At 37.6% G+C, this 23,927-nt stretch overlaps 1 protein-coding gene across 5 annotated transcripts in view; it reads right to left on the bottom strand.

Annotated features, from left to right (window-relative positions):
* Positions 1–23,034, bottom strand: part of ATF2 (activating transcription factor 2) — a 50,608-nt gene extending 27,574 nt beyond the window's left edge. Inside the window, exons 1-7 of one of the 5 annotated variants that reach the window (XM_090144069.1) lie at positions 22,893–23,034; positions 19,313–19,355; positions 13,055–13,123; positions 12,320–12,389; positions 9,707–9,803; positions 7,103–7,221; positions 5,007–5,135 (exon numbers count right to left, since the gene is read on the bottom strand). In XM_090144069.1, coding sequence (XP_090000195.1) covers positions 5,007–5,135; positions 7,103–7,221; positions 9,707–9,803; positions 12,320–12,367 — 393 coding nt within the window. In that variant the 5' untranslated portion in view covers positions 12,368–12,389; positions 13,055–13,123; positions 19,313–19,355; positions 22,893–23,034. Of the gene's footprint in view, positions 1–5,006; positions 5,136–7,102; positions 7,222–9,706; positions 9,804–12,319; positions 12,390–13,054; positions 13,124–18,000; positions 18,020–19,312; positions 19,356–20,653; positions 22,432–22,651; positions 22,677–22,892 lie in introns of those variants that run through there. The other 4 variants (XM_031599440.2, XM_090144067.1, XM_090144066.1 and 1 more) reach the window with 4 other exon arrangements.
* Between the last annotated feature and the right edge of the window lie 893 nt (positions 23,035–23,927).

Raw genomic sequence — 23,927 nt, forward strand, 5'->3', positions numbered from 1 at the left:
AACCAGAAATGCCTTACCGAAACCAATGCCTTCCTTCTAAGGAAAGCTTTCATATGGTCAGACTTCAGATTGTCTTTACATGGGATTTTTTGAAGTTATTTGGTATTTTCACACTAACTCTACAGTCCAGGGCACAAAGCTACACTCTTGAGACTAACTTATTTTAGTTGCTCTGCTGTTAGACAGAATTTCAAACAGAACTTCTCACACAGGTGAGACACAAGCTTTATTGATGATCATTTGTTCTGAATTTAACTCAAGCTATTAATATTTATTAACAAAGCTTAAAGTACTGGTGTCTTAGCCATCTTGTTTTGTTTGTTTTTGTTTTTTTGCATACATTCCCTGGAAAATAGGCATACTCCTCTGAGTACTTTATAGAATTGTATATGGGCTAGCAAGCTGTGAGCTTTAAAAAAAGAAAGGACTGTAGATAATGAAATTTCCTCCCCTCTGAAGTTCACAGGCTAGATTTGACATCAGGCTCATTAGTTCATTCATCTTTTTGCCCAAAGGTCCTAAAAGAGCCTATTCACGGTGACTGAGTTTTGGGGGAACAACAGAAGTACTCCAAGGAAGCCAAGAATACAGAATTCTTTTGATTTTTTTTTAGCATCAATATCAATCTAGCGAAATGATACGTGAACACTTGAACACAGTACCTAAGATTATGGATGAGTGCCCAAAGAAGACAAAAGTACAGTATGGAATTACAGAAAAAGAAAAGAAATGGGAAGAGGCATATTCTTAGGACAGGATTGAACACTTCTTTACAAATGAGGAATTTGATGTAACAGCTGTACAGATCTTACTCTGTGAGAAGAGCCACAGAAAGGAGAGTAGCTTCTTGACTGTAAAAAATTAGAGGAAGGCAGAAGGGGAGAACATTTGCCCTGAATCTAGCAAGAGTTAACAGAAAACATAGTATTGTGCCATTCTTCATTCATTTCAGCTTCATTTTCTCCTACATGCTGCTTGCCACTATACCAGCATTGTTACTGCAACCAAGTAGGTTAGCAGAGTCACCAGAAAGTCTATTCCTACTGTAGGACTCGAACACAGGAACACCCATTGTTGCCATATGTAGAAGAAGTACAGCTTTAAGAGGTTTGTTTTTTTTTCTCTTTCACCAGAAATATCTTCATATATAGCAAACACATAAATATATACACATAAAAATATAAATGCAGGTACATGAACACCATGGAATGAATACCCATGACAAAGTAATTCTACTTTCTATAAAAAGGTGAAAAAAACCAAACAGGTAGCTACAGCCACAGAGCCATGGTGTATTACAGCTTTAAGACAAAAATGCACTCATGCAGATATTCATATCTTCTCAGTAACAGTAATGCCAGAACAGACCCTTTTCTGTATGGGTCTTTGGGAGTTTTTTAAGTACCTGTGAGAGCAGATGGGGCAATAGCTGCTAGAACACAACAGTCTAAGGCGAGAAGCATGTGCTCAGAGGCAGCATGTGAAAGACTGACAAGCTCCAGAGAAAAACAGTCCTGTTGAATTTGTAACAATGGATAAACTCAGAAGAGCAGTTAAATCTGCACATGGTCACCAGGGTGTGCACAGACACCAATGTCAACATGCTGTATGATTCAGGTAACATCCACAAACTTGGTTGCTGCTATGAGCAAGCGAAGACCACGGGATTACATACGGACTCAAAGAAAGAATGGAGCCCTTAAAAGACTTCCCAAACAGGCACCTAACCTTCCACCACTACAACCTTCCACTTACGAGCAAGCAGCCAGGACTGGCCTTCCAACTTCTGCTTCAACTATGTAACGTGGTAAGTTACAGCACTGTGTGGCTATTGATAACAGCTTAACTGGTGAGCATCCTAATAAAGACTGACTGTAAATTGAATCTCTTCTTCGATTGAGTCTCTACCTGGAGAAAGGTAATTTGCAACTTTCACACCAAGTATTCTATGGTAAATGTATTTCAGCAACCATCAAAGATCAATCTAGTAACATAATTCTATAAAATTCTGAGAACAGAAATCTCACGTGCACGCAACTCTTTCCATTAAATACAGCCTATCTTAAAAGCAGTACTTTGTTTAGAAGAACAGAAACGATCACCAAATATTCAAAGAATAACATGTTTATTCAGCTGAAAACAAAGTATTTTCAATTTCTTCTTCTCACACTAACACACGTTAAGTTTAACTCCGGAAAACATAAACGTGCTCATTACTTAAACACTGTTGCAATAACATAAGCTGGAGATGTATTGGATCTACAAGAAACTGTCATTTTATCAACATACAAAAACCCACAGGCACACCACTCCAATAAAGATACTCACTGGCCAAAGAACTATTCTTATGAAGTGTAAATTTTATCTAAGATAGGGTAATTTGTAAATTCTGCTAAAGAACAAGGACAAAAAAATAAAAAAAGATAAATTGGCAGAATCAGGACCTTAAGAGATTTTACCCACCTGTAGAAGAAAAAGAAGTTTAAGCCTATTCGAAGATACTGAAGATCTATTGAAAGGACCTCTCCAATCCTTTTATTCTTGAGACTAAAAACCACTGAAGTTCAGAAAATATTTTACAGAAGACGATAATTGTATTTTTACATTTGTTTTCAATACTTGCATATTTGCAAGTATTTTGAATCTATAAGCAAATATCATGTAAAAACTTCCTAATAAAATCAATGAACACCTGGAATTCTTTATACAGAAAGGCAGATGGCCAGAACTTTTGCTGTAATTGATTAACACTAAGAAAACAAATGGCTTTGAAATAATTAGTTTAGGGAATTAGCTACCTGGCAACAAGAAGAACAACTTCAGAAACTCTGTTGAGGGTCTCCTTCTAAAATATCGTTAATAAGAAACTATAATGAGCTTGGAATCTCTCAAATAATAAATTAACCTTTATTTGCTTATTATTTTATAGCTAAAAGGCTTTACGTACTTGTAGTGGTATCTTAGTCTATTCTACATAGAATAACAACTGTTATTGAAGCTTTGTGGAACTAAGAAAACTCTCCCAGAATACTAAAAATAGGATGAAGCATAATTTTCAAGAGTCTAAGGAATTCCTTTGACAACTACAATGAAAGCGAGAACCTTCTTACACATATATTAACAGGCTGTGACCGTTTAAGACTATTAAAACATATTCAGCCAGGGAGATGGTTATGGTGGCATATAAAATTTTAAAACCAGCTACGCCCTGAAGAAAAGCAACAAACCTTCCCTCCTTCAACACACCTATAGAAGGAGAATATAAAAATCTAACTGAGAAAACAGCAACACTCTGCTCACATTTCTCAACTTCTGCAGGCCACATTCAGCAGCAGCACACTCCAAGCAGCACCCTCATCCTTGCTCAGCTTGTCTCTACAATCAGACATCAAAACAACATTAAGCTGCAGCAGCTTTTCACTTCAGCACTCTTACAGTGACAACACTGAAATTACATAATGAATAAGTTTATAAGCACTGCCAGGCATTTAGATACAATTTGCTCTTGTAATGATGCTAATGAGATACTGAACCACTACTGTAACATAAGACATTAATACTTTCTCCTGCCAAGACTTGAGCACTTAGAATAATTATTTGCAGACAAAAACAAACTAACCTCTCCAAACTATGTAATAAAGAAGATGATTTAAGATTTGGGCTATGTTATGCTTGATCAAAGCAGCTCTTTATGTGTATTCTTTTAAACCAGTTTTACTATTTTTGACTACATAATCACTTTGATAAGCCACGATTACTCATCTTTCCTGATTTATAAAACTCAGTACAGCCTTCTGAAGACAATTCTCTACTGGAACTCCCTTGACATTCTGTGACATACACTGTCTGTTGGGAGGACAAGAGAAGTGGTGCAAGTGAAAGCAGTAAACTGGATACAAAGAATAACATTACCTTCACAAGGACAGTCTGGCATTGGAATGTATTAAGCAGAGACATTGTGCATTCTCCCTTCTTGGAGGTTTCAAGGTTGGACTGCATAAAGTCCTGAGCCTCTTGGTCTGGTCTCAGAACTGAACCCTGCTTTGAGCAGGAAGTTGGAATAGAAACATCTTATGGTCCCTTTCAGTATGCATTATCTCGTAATCCCATACAAGTCTGCTAATTTTTGGAAATAAGGTATCTAAGTCTCTCAAATGCAGACTGCCCACTAGTGATGCGCATAGAAAACCTGACTATAGCAACTATGTTGCTTAGTATGCTTTGTTCTTTATACTTTTATTTCCATTCCTACTTGATTAAGTAATTAATTCATTCCATTAATTTTGCTCAATTTTGTGTTCTCCAAGAGAACTTCATATGATGAAAACACTGCAAGTTACATATCAATCTTATTATCAAACTATTTCTTTCTAGTACTGCCAGAACAGTAGTTCTGAAATTAATTTAATTACAACATTCTCTTGAGACAGACAATACCTCACAAATCCAGCCTTCAGATAAACACTAAACAAGCAACTGCCCCAGATCACCGTTTTTAAAAATACTGATATAGTTGAAAGGGTATGGATTTTGAAATAAAGTTTTCCTGCTTAATTTTGAAAGACTGCCTATTCAACCCCTGTACATCTTTACAGAACACCCCATGCTGCTGCACAAAACAATTCATGACAAAACACAGGATAAATACAAAAATGTACACATGGAGAGTCTCAAGCTACACTTCATTTGCTTTTTCACAACTACTGCTTGATGATGCACAAAAAAAGAATGAAGAGCCCAATTAAGACTTTTTTAACATAGCAGCAATACTAAATCTGATTTCCTTTGTAGCTTTACTGAATGATCAGTTTGAGGCAAATAGAAAATTGTGCTGAGCAAAGCTAACTAAAGAACTGAACAAACTACATATGTATCCAGAAAATGTGGTTAAACAAGGTCTTTTACTTTCAGCCGGTTAAGTAGCATGGGTATCAACCTGTACAAGAAACCTAAAGACCATCAGAGGATTCAGATAATGAATTCCAAAAATAAAAAACAATCCTGACCTTTTCATCATTGGTAGTAGACTCTGGATGAGGTAAAGGACTATCTTGATGAGTTGTCTCTACAACAGAAGGTTCTTCAATTTTGTTTCTTATAATTGGTGTTGCAAGAGGAGACAGATCTAGAGGCATCTAAAAGTAATGGAAAAGAAGAAAATAAGAAAAAAAAACACTAAAAAAATAAAATGCGTAAGAAAATACAAGTAACTAAGGAGAAATATTAGCTTTATTATAATAATAACAGTGAGGTGCTGATGCCTGGAAGATCTTGATGCAGATGTGTTAGCAGTCAAGCCTACTTTTTCCAGCATGTGTATAAATACCAACTTCAAGACTTCGTGTTTCAATTCCCATTGCCAGGTTAAAAATTTTTCTGAAGTTCTTCTTTCCCAAGATTCACAGGAGAGTTATAATTGAGGAAGGACAGCACTACACTTAAAGGCTACACTTACGATACAATCCCTCTATAAATTACATCACATGCCGCAAAGTGTAAAATCTTAACTTCATTTTCAAAGTAGAAAAAAAGCTATAATGGACTTGTCATTTCAAACTTGGTGCAGCTAATAATTATTGAAAAAGTTTTATATTGCTACACAGATAAAAATCCACCAGGACATCTGAAATGCTGCTAGGAAATTTAGTTATGAAAATACTTAAAGCAATGTATTGACTTGAAAACCTGTACTACCATCTAACCTGTTGTCCAAATACCTTTGAAAGAGAGTTCCCCCAGAACTCATATTCCATTTTTATTCTTCTAGGTGCTTTTTTTCTATTTCATTTTTAGTTTTCCTACTGAATAAGTTATTAAAAAGAAGGGAAAATTGCTGAAGGTAGAACCTCTTTTCACACTACAGCTGAATGTGAAACACTACAGAAAAAGCAAAACTATTTTAAACAAACCTTAGGAAGAATTGCTGTTAGGGTAATTTTTTCTACCCCTTGCCATTCTTGTTTATTTATGTTATCAAAGATAACAATCAGCACAACTGTGTTTCTTCTTGTCAGCTTGGAAAACAAATATCAATTTTAAAAGTTGTTGAAATGTTTTAAATACTCTGCAATAACTGTAACCTCCTCCAAGAAAGTGGTGAATTACAAAGAAAATCAAGTCAAAATCAAAAACAGAATTTGTTTTATCATTCATATGATTTTAAGAAAGTTCCCATGCACCAATTAAAAAAGATCTGGCACAGTTGTGAGCGCAAAGCAAAGGTGAGTTTTCATCAAGAACACTCAGAAATGAGTCCTATTCACAAGTGCCTACTAAAATCCTTACTGAAACAGAGAATAACCAGACACTGATTCTGTAAAATCTATATACATATGTATAAAACAGACTTTACTTATTTTTAAATGTCACTGTCTGTGGAAGTTAAAGCATATAATCAGTCAAAGGTAAAATCATTCAATGGGAACACAATAAAAATTTTCATCTGGAGACGTGTTTACACGTTTGGGCCCTAAACTAGTTAGTGCTAGAAAGTTATAGAAGAAATAGGAGAAAGCGTTTAAACTTAAGGACAGTTCCTCACGAAAGAACAGTAAATGCTGAACAGAAACTGTAAATTCTGCTTAGATTTTAATGTACTGTACAAAAAAGCAATGTAGATGTTTAGGTTGTGATCACTAATTTCTAGTAAAAATGATTATTTAACTGACAAAGCGAACATAGCTGTTATCAAATTACGGAAACTGACATTTCCAAATTTAGTGGTTGTGTTGAATTTTTAGAGTATTTAATACTATTATTTTCACTTCTTTCTTCTCAAATGTCTTTCTTTCTGCAAGATTCATTAATTCTCAGACTTTTAAAAATTATTTGGAGCTAATGAAATTTCAATCAAGCTAATGATGAACAGATAAAGGCAAGATACTTAAAGAATTCAGACAAAATCAGTGTGTTCCAGTGTCCACTCTTCTTATGCAAACTAACCTGCAGAAAAGTTATCTTAACTTTGTATTCTCCTCATGGAAGACTATATGCTGGCAGCTGACCAACAACTACTGGTATAGTGTAAAAGACAACACATAAACTCAAGTTTGCTTTTCTCAATTGAAAAACAAAACTGAAAAGAAAATTTATATGAACTTACTTTCTTAATGTCATCTTCAGAAGCCTTTTTAAACTCATTTTCAAAAGGACTTGCTAATTCATTGAATAAGCCAACTTCTTCACAGTTCTTCAAGAATCGAGTTGGTGTTGGTGTCTGATCTGAAATGAAGTTTACACAAACGACACAATTTTACTTTTAAAATACTGTTTGAGAGCACACACACTGTAAATAATTTTCAAAGTAAAAGGAGACAGCACCAATATATCAAGATGTTGATTTGTAATTATAAAAATACATAACTTTTACTAAAACTAACCCAGGTTAACTTAATTACATTAAAAAAATCTGAATGTATTCAGATAACTATTCATGAGCCTCAGTGAGTTTTATGCTACAGAGGATCTCTTCTAACTTAAAATCAAGATGATATCAAGGAAATTTATACATTTAAGAAATCTGTATTTTGCCATCATAAAGATGATATAAATAGGTTTATTTTACCTAGCTTTATATTTGATTAACATATTAATACTTGAAGTTATTTAGCAATTCACTTCAAAATTACTTCACTTTGTTCAGAAAAGTAAATACATGAAAAGCAAGGGTATTTTTGTATTTTAGGATGCTCTTACATTCAGTTGCCTGTAAACTGTTAATTAAGTATATATTTTGAAGACTGATAAAAAGAACAAAACCTTAAAGACTTGTGCTGATTTTCTGATGATTATACTGTAGTAACACTCTCAAAAGATGAAGTACACAACAAAAAGAATGGCCAAAGAAGTGCTTTGATACCAAGTATTTCAGTGCATCTATTGGAAATGAAACTATAAACCCAAAATCTTATGGTTGTAATTGTACGGCAGTTCTCCTCTCTTATCAGCCTTTTACAGAATTCACTCATTTCAGACAGAATTATCATTCCTTGCCAGCCAACACCACACAGATATTAATAAAAAGCAGTTGCATTACAAAACATAGCAACATACAGGATTTATATTAATATGCTTGATTTTTGTAAGCCAATACTGTCATTTTCATAGAAAACTAGACTCTTGATTAGAAACAGAGAAAACTCTTTCAATTCTGAAAAATACAGATGAGGGAAAGGAATAGATGATGTGGTTAAAAACATTGTTTTGCCTTGAAAGCACGCTCCTTTCTGGCCTGCAGGAAAACCAGCCACAAGGCATACTCCACCTGCTGGAGACAAGAAGTTCAAGTTTGCAGACCACTAACCCCTTACAGTGCTGGAAGGATATCAAAGTTTTCTTCTGTCCATGTTCATCAACCATCGGGAGCTTCTCTCAAGAGCCAGTCAAGTATAGCACATCAATTTGGTGAGCTAGCAGCCTCCAGTTTCAAAGGCAAGACCTACACAAAGGCTTTAATTTTTTTAAAAAGTGCATTCACAGCTCACAGTTTCTTTCATTCTTCTAATGTTGTGAAAACGACAGTAATCAATACCAAGTGTGTGAAACACAATAATAGGAGATATGATATTGTACAAAAGACTTCATTGGATCCTCTACTGCCTGTACAATTGAGCTGCAGTTCTAAGACTTCAGGCACCCTGCTTACTACTGCCTGAGGTAGTCTCAAAAGAGTTTTTCTATAAATTTACTACGTAAATTCCTCTATTATTACTGAGTCATTTGCCACAAAGTAATTCATCTGAAATATCATTAGTGTTATTATGTGCACCTTCACTAATGTAATCTAGCAGTTAGTTAGTTATTCAGTTCACACATTGGAATGTAGATGCAAAGAGACAGAATGACATCATAGTTTCATTCTCACACACCTGATTACAGACAGGCTCTCTTTCTTATGGTTTAATAGTTGAAGACTGTCTCTAGAATATCAAAATGCAACTGCTAGTGTAACAGCAACTTCTTTTTGTCTGTTTGTCCTAACAAGTTAGCTTCTTAAAACAAAGATGCTTTCGAAATCTCTGAAAGTCTTTGCAACATCCATTTACACCGGAAAAAAAACATTCTGACTATAACTTCATAATTAGCATGTGCTGTCTTCATTGAAGAGCTTTAAAGTATATTATGATCCATTGGTGATTACTTCTGATCCTGGACAAACAAAAAAGTTACTTACAACCACGAATATGCCTTGAATTCAGAGGTCAAAATACAATAATAGTAGTTGGAATTTAAAAATACTTGAAATAATTAAAACTATTGTTATCTTTCTTGTAGTTACTAACTCATCTCCTAATGTCATCACAGCATGTAAAAACATCATGTATTTTAAATTTCAAGGACAAGTAATCCCAATTAAACTGTAAGTCTTAAATATGGTACAACCTAGTGACAGACCTGTTAGGCACAGCCTTTATTAGTGTCGGTTCTTATTGAACACTTACTACACAATTTAATTAATTATTAAAGTAATGATATCTGGAAAATATTTAATCATGTATCAGATCTAAATAAAAGTTAAAAAACAGATGGTAAGAAAATTTAATAATATAGGAAGGCATTTACAAAACACTTTGCAGACAACTACAATGAAGAAAATATTTCAGTTTCATAACGCACAACTACTCATTAAATACAGAAAACAGACCAAAATGAATGCATGTTTCACCAGAAAAAAATGAACAAACTAGTTATGAAATTATATACTAACCAGCCACAATGACACTATCATTACGAGCCGGACCAAATTTCAGTGTCATCTCATGTTTATGTTTATGGACAGCCAAATGATCCTCATTGGTAAAACGCTGTGGCAGAAAATGTTAAGAAATGTAATTTTGAATACAAACACAGTAAATACAGTTCTACAGAAAGTCACTTTCATAACATGTAAAACAGTTGTTACTAAGTTAATAGACAACTCTTTGGAATACCTTACTTGTTGGTCAACAGTACCAGCAGAAATATGACAAAACTCAAATAATGCTCACAGTATCCAAACACCAATAATATCAGTGAAATGGCAGTATAGGTACCTGCAGTCATTAAAAGTCCATGATAACGTTTCAGAGTGCTGCAGACTCCATCAACCATTAGCAAACAGCCATTCTCTACGCTAACTGATCTTGTGAATGTTTAGCAATTATCACTTTTTGATATTATTGTTTGGTTTATCACAATTATGAGAATTGATCTGTAATCACAAACACAGACTTACTGTATTAAATAGTGTAATAACTAAATAAAATGTAACTCCTGCCGCTGACAGGTTACTACGTAACATGAGGCAGACGGAATGGGAAATACTGCTATATCATCAAACCATTGAAATGTCTGTAAATTATCAAAACTTATCAGGACTTAAAAAGCTCCCAAGTTTTCAGAAGTATCCCAGCAGTGTTTCGCATACTCTTCCACAATTCAGCATACACTCTATGAAGGAAGCAGCAAGCAGACAAAGTATGTTCTGTACAATAGATATATATATATATATATTTTTAACTTGAAACTTGCTATGCCTCTTTGATTGTGAGTAAAGTTAGTAATTCAACTGGGATAATCTAAGAAAAGTCTTCCCAAAATGCACACTTGTACATTCAATGAAATATTCTAATTCTTACTTTTCTTGTGAACACCTGGAACCCAGGTAGAATGGCCTGGGTTGAAAAGGACCTCAAAGATCATCTAGTTTCAACCTTCCCGCTGTGGGCAGGGTCACCAACCATTAGACCAGGCTGCCCAGAGCCACATCCAGCCCTTGAATGCTTCCAGGGATGGGGCATCCACAACCTTTCTGGGCAACCTGTTCCAGTGCATCACCATCCTCCAAGTGAAAAACTTTGTCCATAAAGTTTCCGATTTTTCCCCAATCACTTAAGTCACTCCATGTATAACTTGTAAGAGATACCCACCAAGCATCATCTCTCAGAAAACCATATAGAAAGCTTAATTGACCTCCAAGCATTGTCTTTAGAATATTTATGTGAGAAGGGACATGTACATGTGGAATTGAGAGGAGACTTAAAAATGCGAGATTACTGAAAAATGGTGTAATACAGGCCAGGCTCTTCTGTTAGGACTTTGCTTGCCAAGGGTCTTACCTCTAGATACGCCCTACTGTTCTATTACACTAAAACTCAAACACATCTCTACGTCCTACTACATGACAGACAGACTTATTTGGAAGGAACAGGATCTCTATTTTACAGCATGATCTGGCATCTGGAGAAGCTTTGCCCATTCTCTGAGACACAAACTTCACTTTCCTCCTTCACTTGAATGAAGGATTGCTGTAGCCCCATGGTGCATCTTCTATGAGATTTAGATCTGACAGCTTACATCAAAATGGGATTCAGACAGGATGGGGACAAAAACATGTTGCTTAGGAGAAGGTATTCAACTTCTGCTACTTCGTATGTTCAGAGACATAAAAGACATAGTAAGAAATCCAAGTCCTTTCCCACTTTAAATACAAAACACTTCATTCATGTAACATTAATGCTGTCAGTCATCATAAAAAGCTATGTTTTCAGAACAAGAATAAAAATATTTTGACCTCAAAATTCAAATTAATCCAAGTGCATCAGTATAATGGAAAAAAAAAAAAGCAGTCAGTTTAAGAAATTGGTTCTATACAAAGGCAGCAGGAATGTCAACCTCATGCAGCAGAGAATGTAAACTCACTCATTTTCACGTTACTAAATTGAAAGTGTTAAGACATAAATTTTAAGTGACCATGTCTTAAAGCATTCATTAACTATTTTTTTGTTGTTGTTTTCTGCTTATTTAGTGCTACATCTACTAATGCTGTTTAATACGATGTATTAGAAGTACTATAGGATTGTGACATGCATAATGCTAACACTTTTCTTTATACAAAAAACACATAAAAATGATTCTATCAAGTATTAGCAGTCACCACAGATGGGAAGATTAATCCATTTTAAGCTACTTTGAAATGAAAGAATAGTGAAATTTTTAAGACTTACTAAACACAAATCCTCCAAGTCTCACAGTGAGCTCCTCATTAATGTGAAATATACTGAAAAACGTAGGTTACCTGCACAATTATTGCACACATTTTTTTCATGAAAACAAATAAGACAGGGCAAAAAAGGAAACTGTCTTCATTATATGGTTAGTATTTTTCTAAATAAACTGAGAATTTAAATACCAGAAATTCTTGCTGTCACCTGCTTTTCAGCAGAACTGGAAACATGGGTACTTTCTACCAATTAAGTTTCTTCTCTTCAATCTCTGGAAACATGTTTCACTGTTTTACTTTTATTCAATCAATGTGAATAACTTCAAGTCACACCATTACCTGGCCGCATCCAGGGGCAGTGCATAAGAAGGGTTTGTCATCACTCATATTCCACAGGTCGTTGTGCTACCTGTATTAAAATGACAGTGGGAAGCATATTACAAACACTGCAACAAATTATCAATATAACCAACATCCATGGGAGATTTTAATACTCTACAACCAAGAACTTCTGCCTTCTGACTGCACTAAGAATCTAAATACCCAGCATGTGAGTAGCATTCGGACTACAAACTCTAAGTTTGTAGCCAAAATCAAATTGAGACAGATTTTAAATGTGCAACTCAGTTGGAAAGGCAAGTGTTTGTACGTAATGTAATTAACTGCAAAACATTTGTGAAAACATACTAAGACCGTTTGTTTCTGAAACAAAAATATCTTGTAATAATTACCCAATTCCTTCCACCCCCTGCCAAGAAAAGAACAAAGCAGCAGATAAATAATGAGTACTGAAGATCACAGTGCCAACAAACGAAAGTGTTGATTAGATAGTTTTTTTCATAATCATGTAAACTTTTTCATAATCATCTATTTTTTTTCTCACTCAAAGCAAACCTAATGCATAGCCCATTATGTACTCTTTTACAAATATAACTGCAAAACACACATATACTTTAACATCTCAGCTATATAGCTGAATTACCAGGAAGCTAAAAAATATTTAAGAATGAACTAATGGACACTATTCTATATTATGCTGTTTTGCTTACTCATCAAGCATGCTGAAACACGTACCTGTCAGATTTCACATATAAATCTGTTTCATAGGGCAAACTATCATATCCTCCTTTTCATGGCAATGAACTGTAATTGAAAGAAGATATTAATTACTATGCTTGTTAAATATGCAATAAACCATGATTCTGTAAAGATATATGATATAATGTCCATCCTTTATAACTCAACCAAGAAACACTACAGGTTTGCCAAATGAATCGTTTACCTCAACAGATCCACTTCTCAAATTTTACTTCTCTGAGACAGTAAAAGCTGCTTCTACAATTTTTTGGACAAACTACATGATTGATATTTTTCTTGTAAAAAAAATCTAGTACCCTTTATTTTTTAAGTGAGAGCTCTAACACTAAAAGAAAAATCAGTCTGCAAATTAAAGCTACAAAAATTCTGATAGTTTCAGAGAATTGCTGAGGAGAATACTGAAGAACTAACATTTTTTCTAAGTAATTTTTTCATAGCTAGATGCATGCAACACATTTTTTTCTTCAAAGAAGCAAAGATGATCTTCACATTTCAGATGCTCTAAGGTAAGGTATTCCAAAGCAGACAATGAAGCTTTACCTAAAGCAGAGAATAAAGAGAAACACGTTGTTTGCACTCACATCAGGGCAAGGGAAACAATTTCAGACAGATCTGCTGTCAGACTCTCCCTTCCACCTTGCTAAGAGCAGGACATTTCTAGCACATACGTGGAAATAAATGTGGTCATCTACTTGAATCTTTCACGATACCAGTACAAAGAAATATTTTAATTCCATCAAGCGTCAACAATGCTGTATTAACTTTTTGGAAAACGTGGTCAAGGTAGATGTAATAAGCTGTGGACAGCAGGTGTAACTGTCCTTCATCTCATTATTATGAACTCTCTGCTCCTGAACCATTTGGCTGGAAGTTCACTCAAGTTCATTCTGGGCTCGGTTACTTTTTATGCTTTCCTGGCTATTGGTCCTTACCACAAGCCTTTCCTTCAGCCCCTTCTTTCCTGGTTCTAGCAAACCAAAATTAATCCACTGGCATGGTAAGTCTGCTCTGACTGCATTCTGTGTTAGGGAAGAACACAACTGGGTGGGATAAGAGAAAGGAGAGTGCATTTCTCAACTACATTCTCAACAGGCAAGGTGGTATCGCTCTACTTTGGGAAAAAGGGACACAGATGGGATTGGGTCAACCTGTGCTGGACAGTGCACAAGATCTGTATGTGGATGCTGTGACATCAATAACTCAAAATAACAACAGTTCAGGGACAATGAACATGTAAAAACATGATATTGTCACATCAGAGATAAAGCACCAATGTAGCTAACTAGCCAGGAGATGACAAGCACCGTTAGCCCCTCTGTGAGTTCCACCCCCACCCCCCAAAAGGAAACACATTCATCTTTAAGTATGGATATTTATATAAGTATCTAACAATGTTAGTTCTGACATCTGCTTGGCTTGATGAATAAATATGTCTTTGTGATTAACAATCACAAACAGTACAAATTCATCTCTCCCCCTGAAGAGTGGTCATGAAAAGGTGCAAGGCTTCGGAAGCTGCTTAACTATCCTAAGAATACCATTTACCACTAGAGACAAAACAGTTCAAGTAAGCCTAGGCAAATCATCTAAAGCATAATACCTGAGAAATGTGTACATGTAGGGGACACATTATCTGATCCTTTTGCCTAAGACTGAATAGTAAAAACTACTGCATAGAATTTTGGATATTACTTTAATATCAAGCCCAGTGTCCTTAGCTATGGGCACCAAATAGCAAAGAAGCAGATCTTGGAGAGAGATTCCAGTGTCACTTCTAAATATATACATTCAACAGAATGAGGATTCTGAGACTGAGATCACAAGCCAAGAAGAGATGAATGGCTGCCAGAAACTTTAGATTCTTTGGCACTAACAACTCAGGGAAACATTTATGACCTACAGACAAGAGGCCAAAGCAAATGATCGACAGAGATTGCTCCGCCATTCTTTGCAAAGAACTCGTAACCTGTCTCAAGGTTCTGAAGAGGTGAAATATTTATTGCACTGTTACAACTATGAACACGGTACTATCAACATTTAAGAGTATTAACAACGTCGTGGGCAAGTTTAATATTCATGACTTAGGCTTCATGATTTAGGTTGCTCTCACTGAAGCCTCAGGATTCCTTTATATTATCTGGAATTTAAATAGACACTCAGAGGTCATCCCCCCTGAACACAGTACCTTTGTTCAGCTATGTAAAGCAGATTTTTTTATTATGGGTTCAAACTAACAGGAACAGACTCCTTTAGGTCTCAAAAGGAATTAGCTTTGTTAAATCTTGATCATGAGGCAGCACATACTTAAATACAACTGCAATATACACATAAATACATATTATAAACAAAAAGTTATTTCCGTAACAGACCAAAAGTATATTGTTTTTTTCCTAGAAGGTGAAGATTTTGATTAAGCAAGGGGCACACACAACACTCTAGCTGTTAATACAGCTTACTGCGAGTCTCTGAAAGTGCACAGTATTAGTCACAAAAATCTACTACACCCACACTGTTAGCATTTTTTTCTTAGGTCATAAACTGTAAAGATTATTTTTCTTTTTCTGTCTGCCCATTTACTCTTTTAAAGGAATATTACCAAAACATGCATTTGCTATTTGCATATTAAGCAGTCACCTGTTTCACATTTTAGTTTGGGAAGCCTGAAATTTTTGACACCCTGCTTATAAAGAAAAAGAAAACAAAGTGGTGTCCTCTTGAATAACTTCATGGAGAGAAGTTGGAGACAAATTCATATTCTGAACTTTCTGTTACTTGTCTGCAAACCACAAGGCATTCTGAGAGATAATGCCTTTGTAAAGAGATTCCAAGTAACATCTAAGGAAAAAAAAAAAAAGTTGAAGTGCTAAGTTTTTAGAACTTAAAAGAGAAAAGAAATTCACTCCCGCATTCCAGCAAGACCTTGGACATTATAAATCTAAACAGAAACCGGATCTGACAGGATGGGAAAACAAAGGGCTCACATTCATTAGTCTAGCCACATCAGTAAGGATTGTATTTACCTACTACAGAGACAAATGCAAAGCTCGCACCTAGAACAAAATTATTCCATGCAACACTGCAGGCTGAGGGCCAAATGATTGTCAAGCAGCCTTGGGGCAGAACTTGGAGCTCCTGGTGGACAACAAACTGAATACAATTCATCAGCAAGTCATCGCAGCACCAAAAGCTAACAGCATACTGGGCTGAATTAGAAAAAGCACAGCAAGCAGATCAAGGGAAGTGACTGTTCTCCTTCATTTGGCATTCAGGGAGCTGCAGCTGGAGTACTGTGTCCAGTTTTGAGCCCTTAAAAACAAAAAAGACAACCAACTCGAAGAGAAACCAGTAGGGGCCCCAAAACACTTACGGGGTTGGATTATTACATTCAAGCCTGGAAAAAGAAGGCTAAGGAAAGACCTGCTTTCCTTCTAATGCTACCTACTGTGCTACTATAGAGAGAACAGATCCAGATTCTTGGTAGAGCACAACAAAAGAAAGAGACTCAACATTCTTGGAACAGCTTTAGAAAACTCCAGGTGGTTAAGTTCATGGCCCACCACCTGAAACTGTAGATGCTATGCTAAAACAAACAAACAAGAAACAAACAAACAACAACAAAAACCAACACAAAATACATCCTTTGCCTGCCTCCTCTCTTTCTTCTGGATTTCTGTGGGCTCTGATTTTAAAAGGCTATTGGAGACTGACTGCTCTGAGAGAGAACACCGCAATAAAAAAAAGAATTAAAAAATACTTTCTCCATGAATAATCCTACATGCCATCTTAACAAAAATGTTCCCCATCCAACACAATGAGAAATAAAGTATGTGAGCTTCAATCAAACCCAATGGCCAGAGATGAATTATAGGCACTTTTGTTTGTAAGCCAGGTAACAAGCAAAAAAACCTTGTCACATAGAGAAAAAGAAGACAGCTCTTGAAGTGATTCAATTTGAATTTGATGAACTAAACACTTGAATTAAATAATTCTTATTATAGTCGTACAACATTCTTCTATAAGCCTTCCTATCCTGCCTTCTCTTGGAAAAACAAAGAAACCTGTAGATTCTCAGCGTAATTCTCAGGGAGAAACAGTATCAGAGATGAACATGGGAACAGCAACAAATAATCTCAGCAGTACAGACAACTTCAGTACTTAAATCAGAATGCAATCTCTCATTTTTGGTGTTCATTTGCTTCACAAACCAGAATGATGCGAAAGCATTTAAATGTCCTAAGTCTCACCACTTTTGGAAAGCAAGCAATGCAGTAAATTATACACTTGTAAATAAATACAATTGGTTAAAATGCATTTAATGCAAAGCAAAATAAATACGGTAGCATTTACAAATAATTTACTGTCATCTAAATAAGCACTGACAGCATGCTTATTTAAAAAATAAAGGTGTTCCTATAAAACATCAAACCAGGGTTAATCTAAACGTCACAAAAACAGCTTCAACAATCATCTGTATATTTTTAATAAGATTTCAAGTAAATACCTCAAGTACACTTTCAAGAAGCTATTACTGGATCCTCTGAAGCTTGCCTGTAAGATACCTTCCTGTAGACAGGTTGTAAAAGAAGGCAACCACAGACTTGACCAATGCCTTAATGGCTTATTTTAGTGGTAAAGGTTCTTCTGTTTTCTCTCTTAATTACCCATACAGCAGAAGCATGGAAATCTCAACTGGCACCCCAATTCAAAATTTTTCTGTTAAACATTTAAATAGTTGTTTAAGACGTATACATGTACATTAACAATCCCTGCAAAAATATCTCCAAATTTGCTGAGCAAAGTCATTCACACATGCCTATAAAGATTTGTCAAGACTTGCTGCTAAAGCCTCTCAACATTACCAAGCACAGTGGATGCCTAAAGACCTTTATGCCCTAATTTGTTCATCAGCTATGCAAGCTTACCTTGCAATTTCTTATTCTAAACCCTGTAGCAATAGACTGCTCTCTTGTAATTTCAAAGCTGACACAAACAGCATGGAAGAAGACACCTTAAAGTGAATACAGGATAGGATCTGCTGAGAAGACACAACTATAAACAAACGAAATCTGGTAGGCAAAAAAACCAAGAACACTACTTCACCATTCCTCTGCTGCACAGAAAGCAAGAAGAAACACACATTCCGGCAGGCGTCAACCCATTCCTCAATTGGACAGTCTACAGAGGACAATCTGAGCCTACCAGCTACTACAATTGCTGGATTAATCTATTGCTGCTTGCAGCAAACCCAAGTTTTGCAGCTTGGGTGCCCACTTGCATACAGCTCCAACTCAAAAAACAGCTATACAGCCTTGTTCAAAAAAAATGAGAAAGTGGGATAAAACACAAACTGGGCTTTTGTCACAAAGCAGAATTATGAAGCCTATCAGCATTAAGGCTCTCCTAAGTCTGTACCTCACAAAGTGCTTAAGTCAAAGCATCAGAGATGTATTTTCCTACAGATGTTTGCATTTTCTCAAGACTAATCATGTACACTAAACATTTCTTCTCATTCTTTACATTTGATCTGGGATTGCACCCCTTTTTATCACACAATAAACTGACTGTATATAGAGTTATTAACTCTTAGTAACCTTTAATGTAGATCTCATCGTAGCATGTAATTGCTTTCAGCATTAGGATTTTAAGATCTTACTTTAAAGTTCCTATAAAAGAAAAGTGAAGCATAAAAGAGCAAGGGCAAAAATTATCAAAGTCTTTATCAACTCATGAGTTCTACTTGAGGTGTGTAACTTCTCCATCTCCTGGTTCGCATTTAAAGTCAAGTGGACTGACTTTATTTGCACATTAAAGAATAACATTCTCTTAACAGGTACCTGAAGAGCAGAATTTAATGATTTGCTTGGCCCTACACAAAAATTTTAGTAGAGATGCTTCTTTAGATTAAAAAAATAAAGAAATAGCTGTTTTTCTTTTCCAAACTTAACCACTCCAAAATTAAAAGAGCTGGTTCTCATGCAGCCAAGCAAGTCAATGCAAATCAAAATAAACAAAGGGTACCTCTTATACTTTCGATACCTGACAACAGCATCAAATTCCATACATCTTAATCATCTCTCATATTTAATACTAAGTTATAAAATTTTCTACAGGGGCACTCAGACTTGCAAATTTTGCTTTCAGGAAAAACCAAAAGTTTGAGTGTGGAATTTACCACTTAGTAAAAAGTTAAAGTCAGCATTTGGATTTTAAAATAAAAGTTATCATTTCACTTACCTAGAAGGACTGGAACAACTTCTTTTTTTTTCTTTTCAGTTTCCTATACGCAAAAAAAGAAAAGTGAAGCAGAAGTGGTGTAATTAACATTCACCATTACAGACCGCTTTCAGAAGTGTTCTGACTGACTGCATTTCTGTCACGCCACCACAGAATTTAACATTCCTAAAAAACGAAAGCTGAAAAATGAACAGACTGAAGGAGGAAAAAAATCAAAAAAAATATAAATGATCCTCCTTAAAAAGGAAGTAGAATCACTAGCAAGCAGATTCTGTAGCAGAATCAGTAGATTCTGGAAGATAACTATAGGCTGTAGTGCCTCAAGAACTGGCCAAGGGGAAAACGGGAGCTCCTTCTTCAATACTGTCACTCTACTGCTTAGTAGAGCGGTTGTTCCACTTCCTTGAAGTCACGGGGTCTCTTTCAGAGAGTTCTGGGGAGGAAGAAGGCAATGCCTGTTGCAACAAGCTTTCTTCCTTTAAAAAACAGACCTAATGTTGATGTTGTCAGTTACCTGTCTATAACTGATGTCTAAGACAAATTGAGGAAGGCATGGGATCCAATTCAAATAACTAAGAGGGAGAACATCTGGATAAGAAGAAAAATGTGTGGCAAGTGAAGATGATTGACTTAACAATTTCAAATGACTGGCCAGCTAGTTACATGCATGGAAACAAACCAATGAAGTTACTTTGGTTTTGCTGAAGGAGCAAGCTTTCTGCATAAGAAGGGACAATTCTGGTAAACCAGGAACACTGATGGAATAAAAGAGACATGACTAGACCTAACAATTCCTGCTGGCTGAATACGACAGTTCCAACACCAGCTGCCTGGCTTGGATATTTCTCACAGGGGCTTGGATTAGTAGAAGCTTGTGTTATGTGAATACAGCTCTTACAGACAAGTAGAAAGTCAGGGAACCCTCAGAAAGGAAATATATAGGAAGTAATATTCCCCAGGTGTTTCTACAACTTGTTTAGCAAGATATCAGCTTTTACGCCTTCACCAGCTCAATTACCTAAGTTTGAAAGCTTTAATACTGTCCATCAACCTAACAGACATTATAAACCCAGTTTTTGCAACTTTATTTTCAGCAAATTAAAAAAAATCTTAACAAAGGTACTTCATTTTTACAGATCGCATCCTTTGGGTACCTAACTGCATACAATAATTAAGGGTTTAGTTTTAAATCCTTAAATATACCAAGGACTATACCACTGAAGCACTCTCATAGCTCATTAAAACAGAGTGATGTATTTTTTTTCCCATAAGCAACAAGGTAAATGACCACTGGCATTTACCCAGAAATGGAAACACGCTACATTGTTCCCATTAACTTACCGAAGACAATCTCCAGTCTGAACTAGAGCTAATAGAAAAGTTCTGAGGTCGAGCTCCTGCTAAACAGCAACTGACACAAAAATCAATCAGATACAGTATGGCATCAACTTGAAACAAAAATATGAGCTATTGCATAGTAATAAAGTATCGACTTGTATTTCTATCACTAGCTATATTCAGGGTCTCAGAGTGCACACTATTGATTTGAAACAAATACACTTAAGTTATGCAGGACATGATAACTTGAAGTCTATTCATTATTACAGAGAGAAGTTAATGCTACTGAATCATGTTTACTCCTCTAAAAACAGTCAGTGCATTATTTTAATACAGAAATTCCAAATCATTTTTAAACGTTGCAAAAATAAGAGAAATTTTAAATGTTAGTAAAGTTTCTCGGAGCTTTGAACGTGCATTTGTAAGTTTAAAAAAATTAATGGTGGGGGGAAAGAAAGAATAGCTGATAAAAGGAATTTTAGGCAGTAGATGGACCCAAATTGATAAGATTAAAAGAACACCATATTTCAGGCTGCTCAATGCTGTCACAAAACCACAAGAGAAGCAGCATGAAAACAAAAATTATTCATCAAGTTATGCATGATTAATTCAGGACCTGAAAGCACCTTATGTTTTACACTGCACAGTTAAGAATCTTCTGGAAAAAGATGCACCGATGTTTGTATTTCTAGAATTCAAGTGAGGATGGAAATCTGACTACACACAAAGAAAGATCAAAGATCAAACTAGCTGCTTAGGCGTTAGCATGCACTCTCAACTGCAAAACAAACTCATCACTGAGTTTTTTTGAAAGCAACTTCACCCCATGTGCACACAAAGTTATTTTTTATTTATTTCTTTGGATGCATTATAAAAAGCAGCTTATGACAAAGCTGCTGGGTTTTTTTTGTGTTTTGTTTTTTGTTTTTTGTTTTTTTTTTCCAATAAGGCTTCAATTGGCAAGTAAGTAAAAGAGAATCCAAGTGAACACCACTAATTTGTGCCTGTAACCAGGCTTTCATTAACAGAGAATAACTGCTGTTTCATTAGGAGACTGAAGACACATCTACCACACTGGAAACAGAGGACCACAAAGTTTTCCTCTTCCTATGAACTAAAGTTGAATGGAGCATCTAATGCATGCACAGCAGTTACTCAACCTTAACTTCAGGCACACTTGTTTTTTTCCTTTTTGTCTTGTTGTCTTTTATTTTGTTTTAATCAATTCCGTGCCTTTACACCCAGCAAGAGCTTGAGAGAAAAGATTCACAGCTCTGAGTGCAGCACGACAAGGTGACAACAAAGACATTCTAAAAGGCAGAAGAGAAAGGAGAGGCAGAAGAAAATTCACTTTGCATTAGCTGTTTGCAAAGCAGCGGATGATTCACAATTTCCTGCTCTACTAGAGTATTTTATCCCACTATGAAGCAGGTGACAGCACCTTTATTTGAAGAGAAAGAACATTTCTGGAAGAAACTAGCAACAAAAAGCAAATGAGTGAGATAGGCACGGGGGTGGGACAAGGAAACGTGCCGATGGAACCCCTTCCTAACCACAGGGGTGCAGGAAGGCTGCAGCACGAACAAAGCTGCACGATGACACCTGCACCCCAAGCCCACAGGCGCACGGCACGGGGGCACGGAACGTCTGCGCCCGAAACACCGTGCAGCCATCAGTGCCTGAAGGCCCGCGCTGTGCCGCTTGTTTTTAATCCGCTGACACCTCCGGAGCCCTTTCATTAGGATAAGCCCGGAGGCACAGGCACAATCACAGGCACAGGCACAATCACAGGCACAGGCCGCGGCCGCGCCCGCACAAGAGGCGCTCGCCTCCCCTCCCCACCGCTGATCCCGAGGCCCCCGGAGCCGCGGACGGACGCGCAGAGGCCTCCACCTCGGGGCCGGGGCTCAGCCCGAGCCCGGGGTGCCGCGGCCGCTGCCGGAGGCGAGGGGAAAGCCGGCGCAGCCTCCGCCCCGCCGCCCCCGCCCGCTCGGCCCCTACCTGCGGCGGCGCCGGCGCCCTCCCGCCCGGCTCTAGGGGCGGCGGGAGCCGCAGGCCGCGGTGGGGGAGGGGGCTGCGGCGGCGCGGAGCCGCGGCGCCATGTTACCGCCTCCCGGGAACCCCCGCCTACCGCTCGGCGGGGCCGCTCCCTCCCCTCCGCCCTCGGGGCGCTCCCCGCGGCCCGGACCCGGGCGCAGCCGGCGCCTCCCCGGCCGCGCCGCGCTCCTGTTTACAAACTCACCCGGGAACGCGGGCCGCGCCGCACATGAAAGGCCGGGTCCCCCACAGGCTTCCGTCACTTCTCGCGAGAGCGCCGCCGACATCTCCGCGGGCCCGGTGGAACGCAGGTCACGTGGCGCAGAGGGGCGGGGCGAAGGGCGGGGACGCCGCGGATTGGGCGCCGCCGACGGGGCGGGTGCGGCTGCCTGTGTGGCCGGAAGCGGCCGGTGTCTGGGTGTGGCCGCGGCTGAGCGGGTGCCGCTCGGGGCGCGCGTGGACGGGTGACCACGCCGAGCACGGCGGCGGCCCCAAGGCGGAGATAGGCGGGACGCTTCTGTCCAGCGTTCAGAGCAGTTACAGCCCTACTCCTTCTCGCTAAGGATGTTAACGTTCCAGCGTCCGCATCTGGACAGCACACGTGCCGCGACAGCCAAGCCAAGCAGTGCCCGGCCCGCTCGGCAACACGGCTCAGAGGACTTCCACAGAAACTCACCCTCGAAGTCTATCCTGCAGGGAGCTGCTGCAGGGGCTGTGCTCGGTGACACTGCTCCAAGCACATCACAGCCAAGCCTTGGGATAACCAGACATTGCAGGAGCTCTATTCAACATATGGCACCTAATGCTATGAATAACAAAAAAGCTTCTTTAAAAGGAAGTATTTGTACCTGTGGCATAATCGAATTCTGCAACATTTAATTAAATTCCATTTCCCTGAATGTGGATAAGAAAATACAGGATACTTTGTTTCTTTTAACTGCTTTGTTGGCCCAGTACTGCACTGGAAATTATTTGAGATACACTAGAATAGAAAAATCCCCACAACACCACTGACTTTAAGGCAGAATTACTCACAACTAAGCACTGCAAATGACTCAAATGTGAGATGCTGCAGAAAGGAATAGATCTTACTCCTATGCAGCTGTAAGTTTTCCTCACAAAGCACCTAAGAGGACAATATTGCCAATGAGGAAGATAACTTCCTGCATGAAGGCTTGTTTCCGTGTTTTGTAAGACCAAGACTCATCCAACAATGAGATCCAATGCATCCAAATTTGGC

Source organism: Phasianus colchicus, chromosome 7, assembly GCF_987193195.1.
Source record: "Phasianus colchicus chromosome 7, bPhaCol1.hap1.1, whole genome shotgun sequence".
Classification (NCBI taxonomy): Eukaryota; Metazoa; Chordata; class Aves; order Galliformes; family Phasianidae; genus Phasianus; species Phasianus colchicus.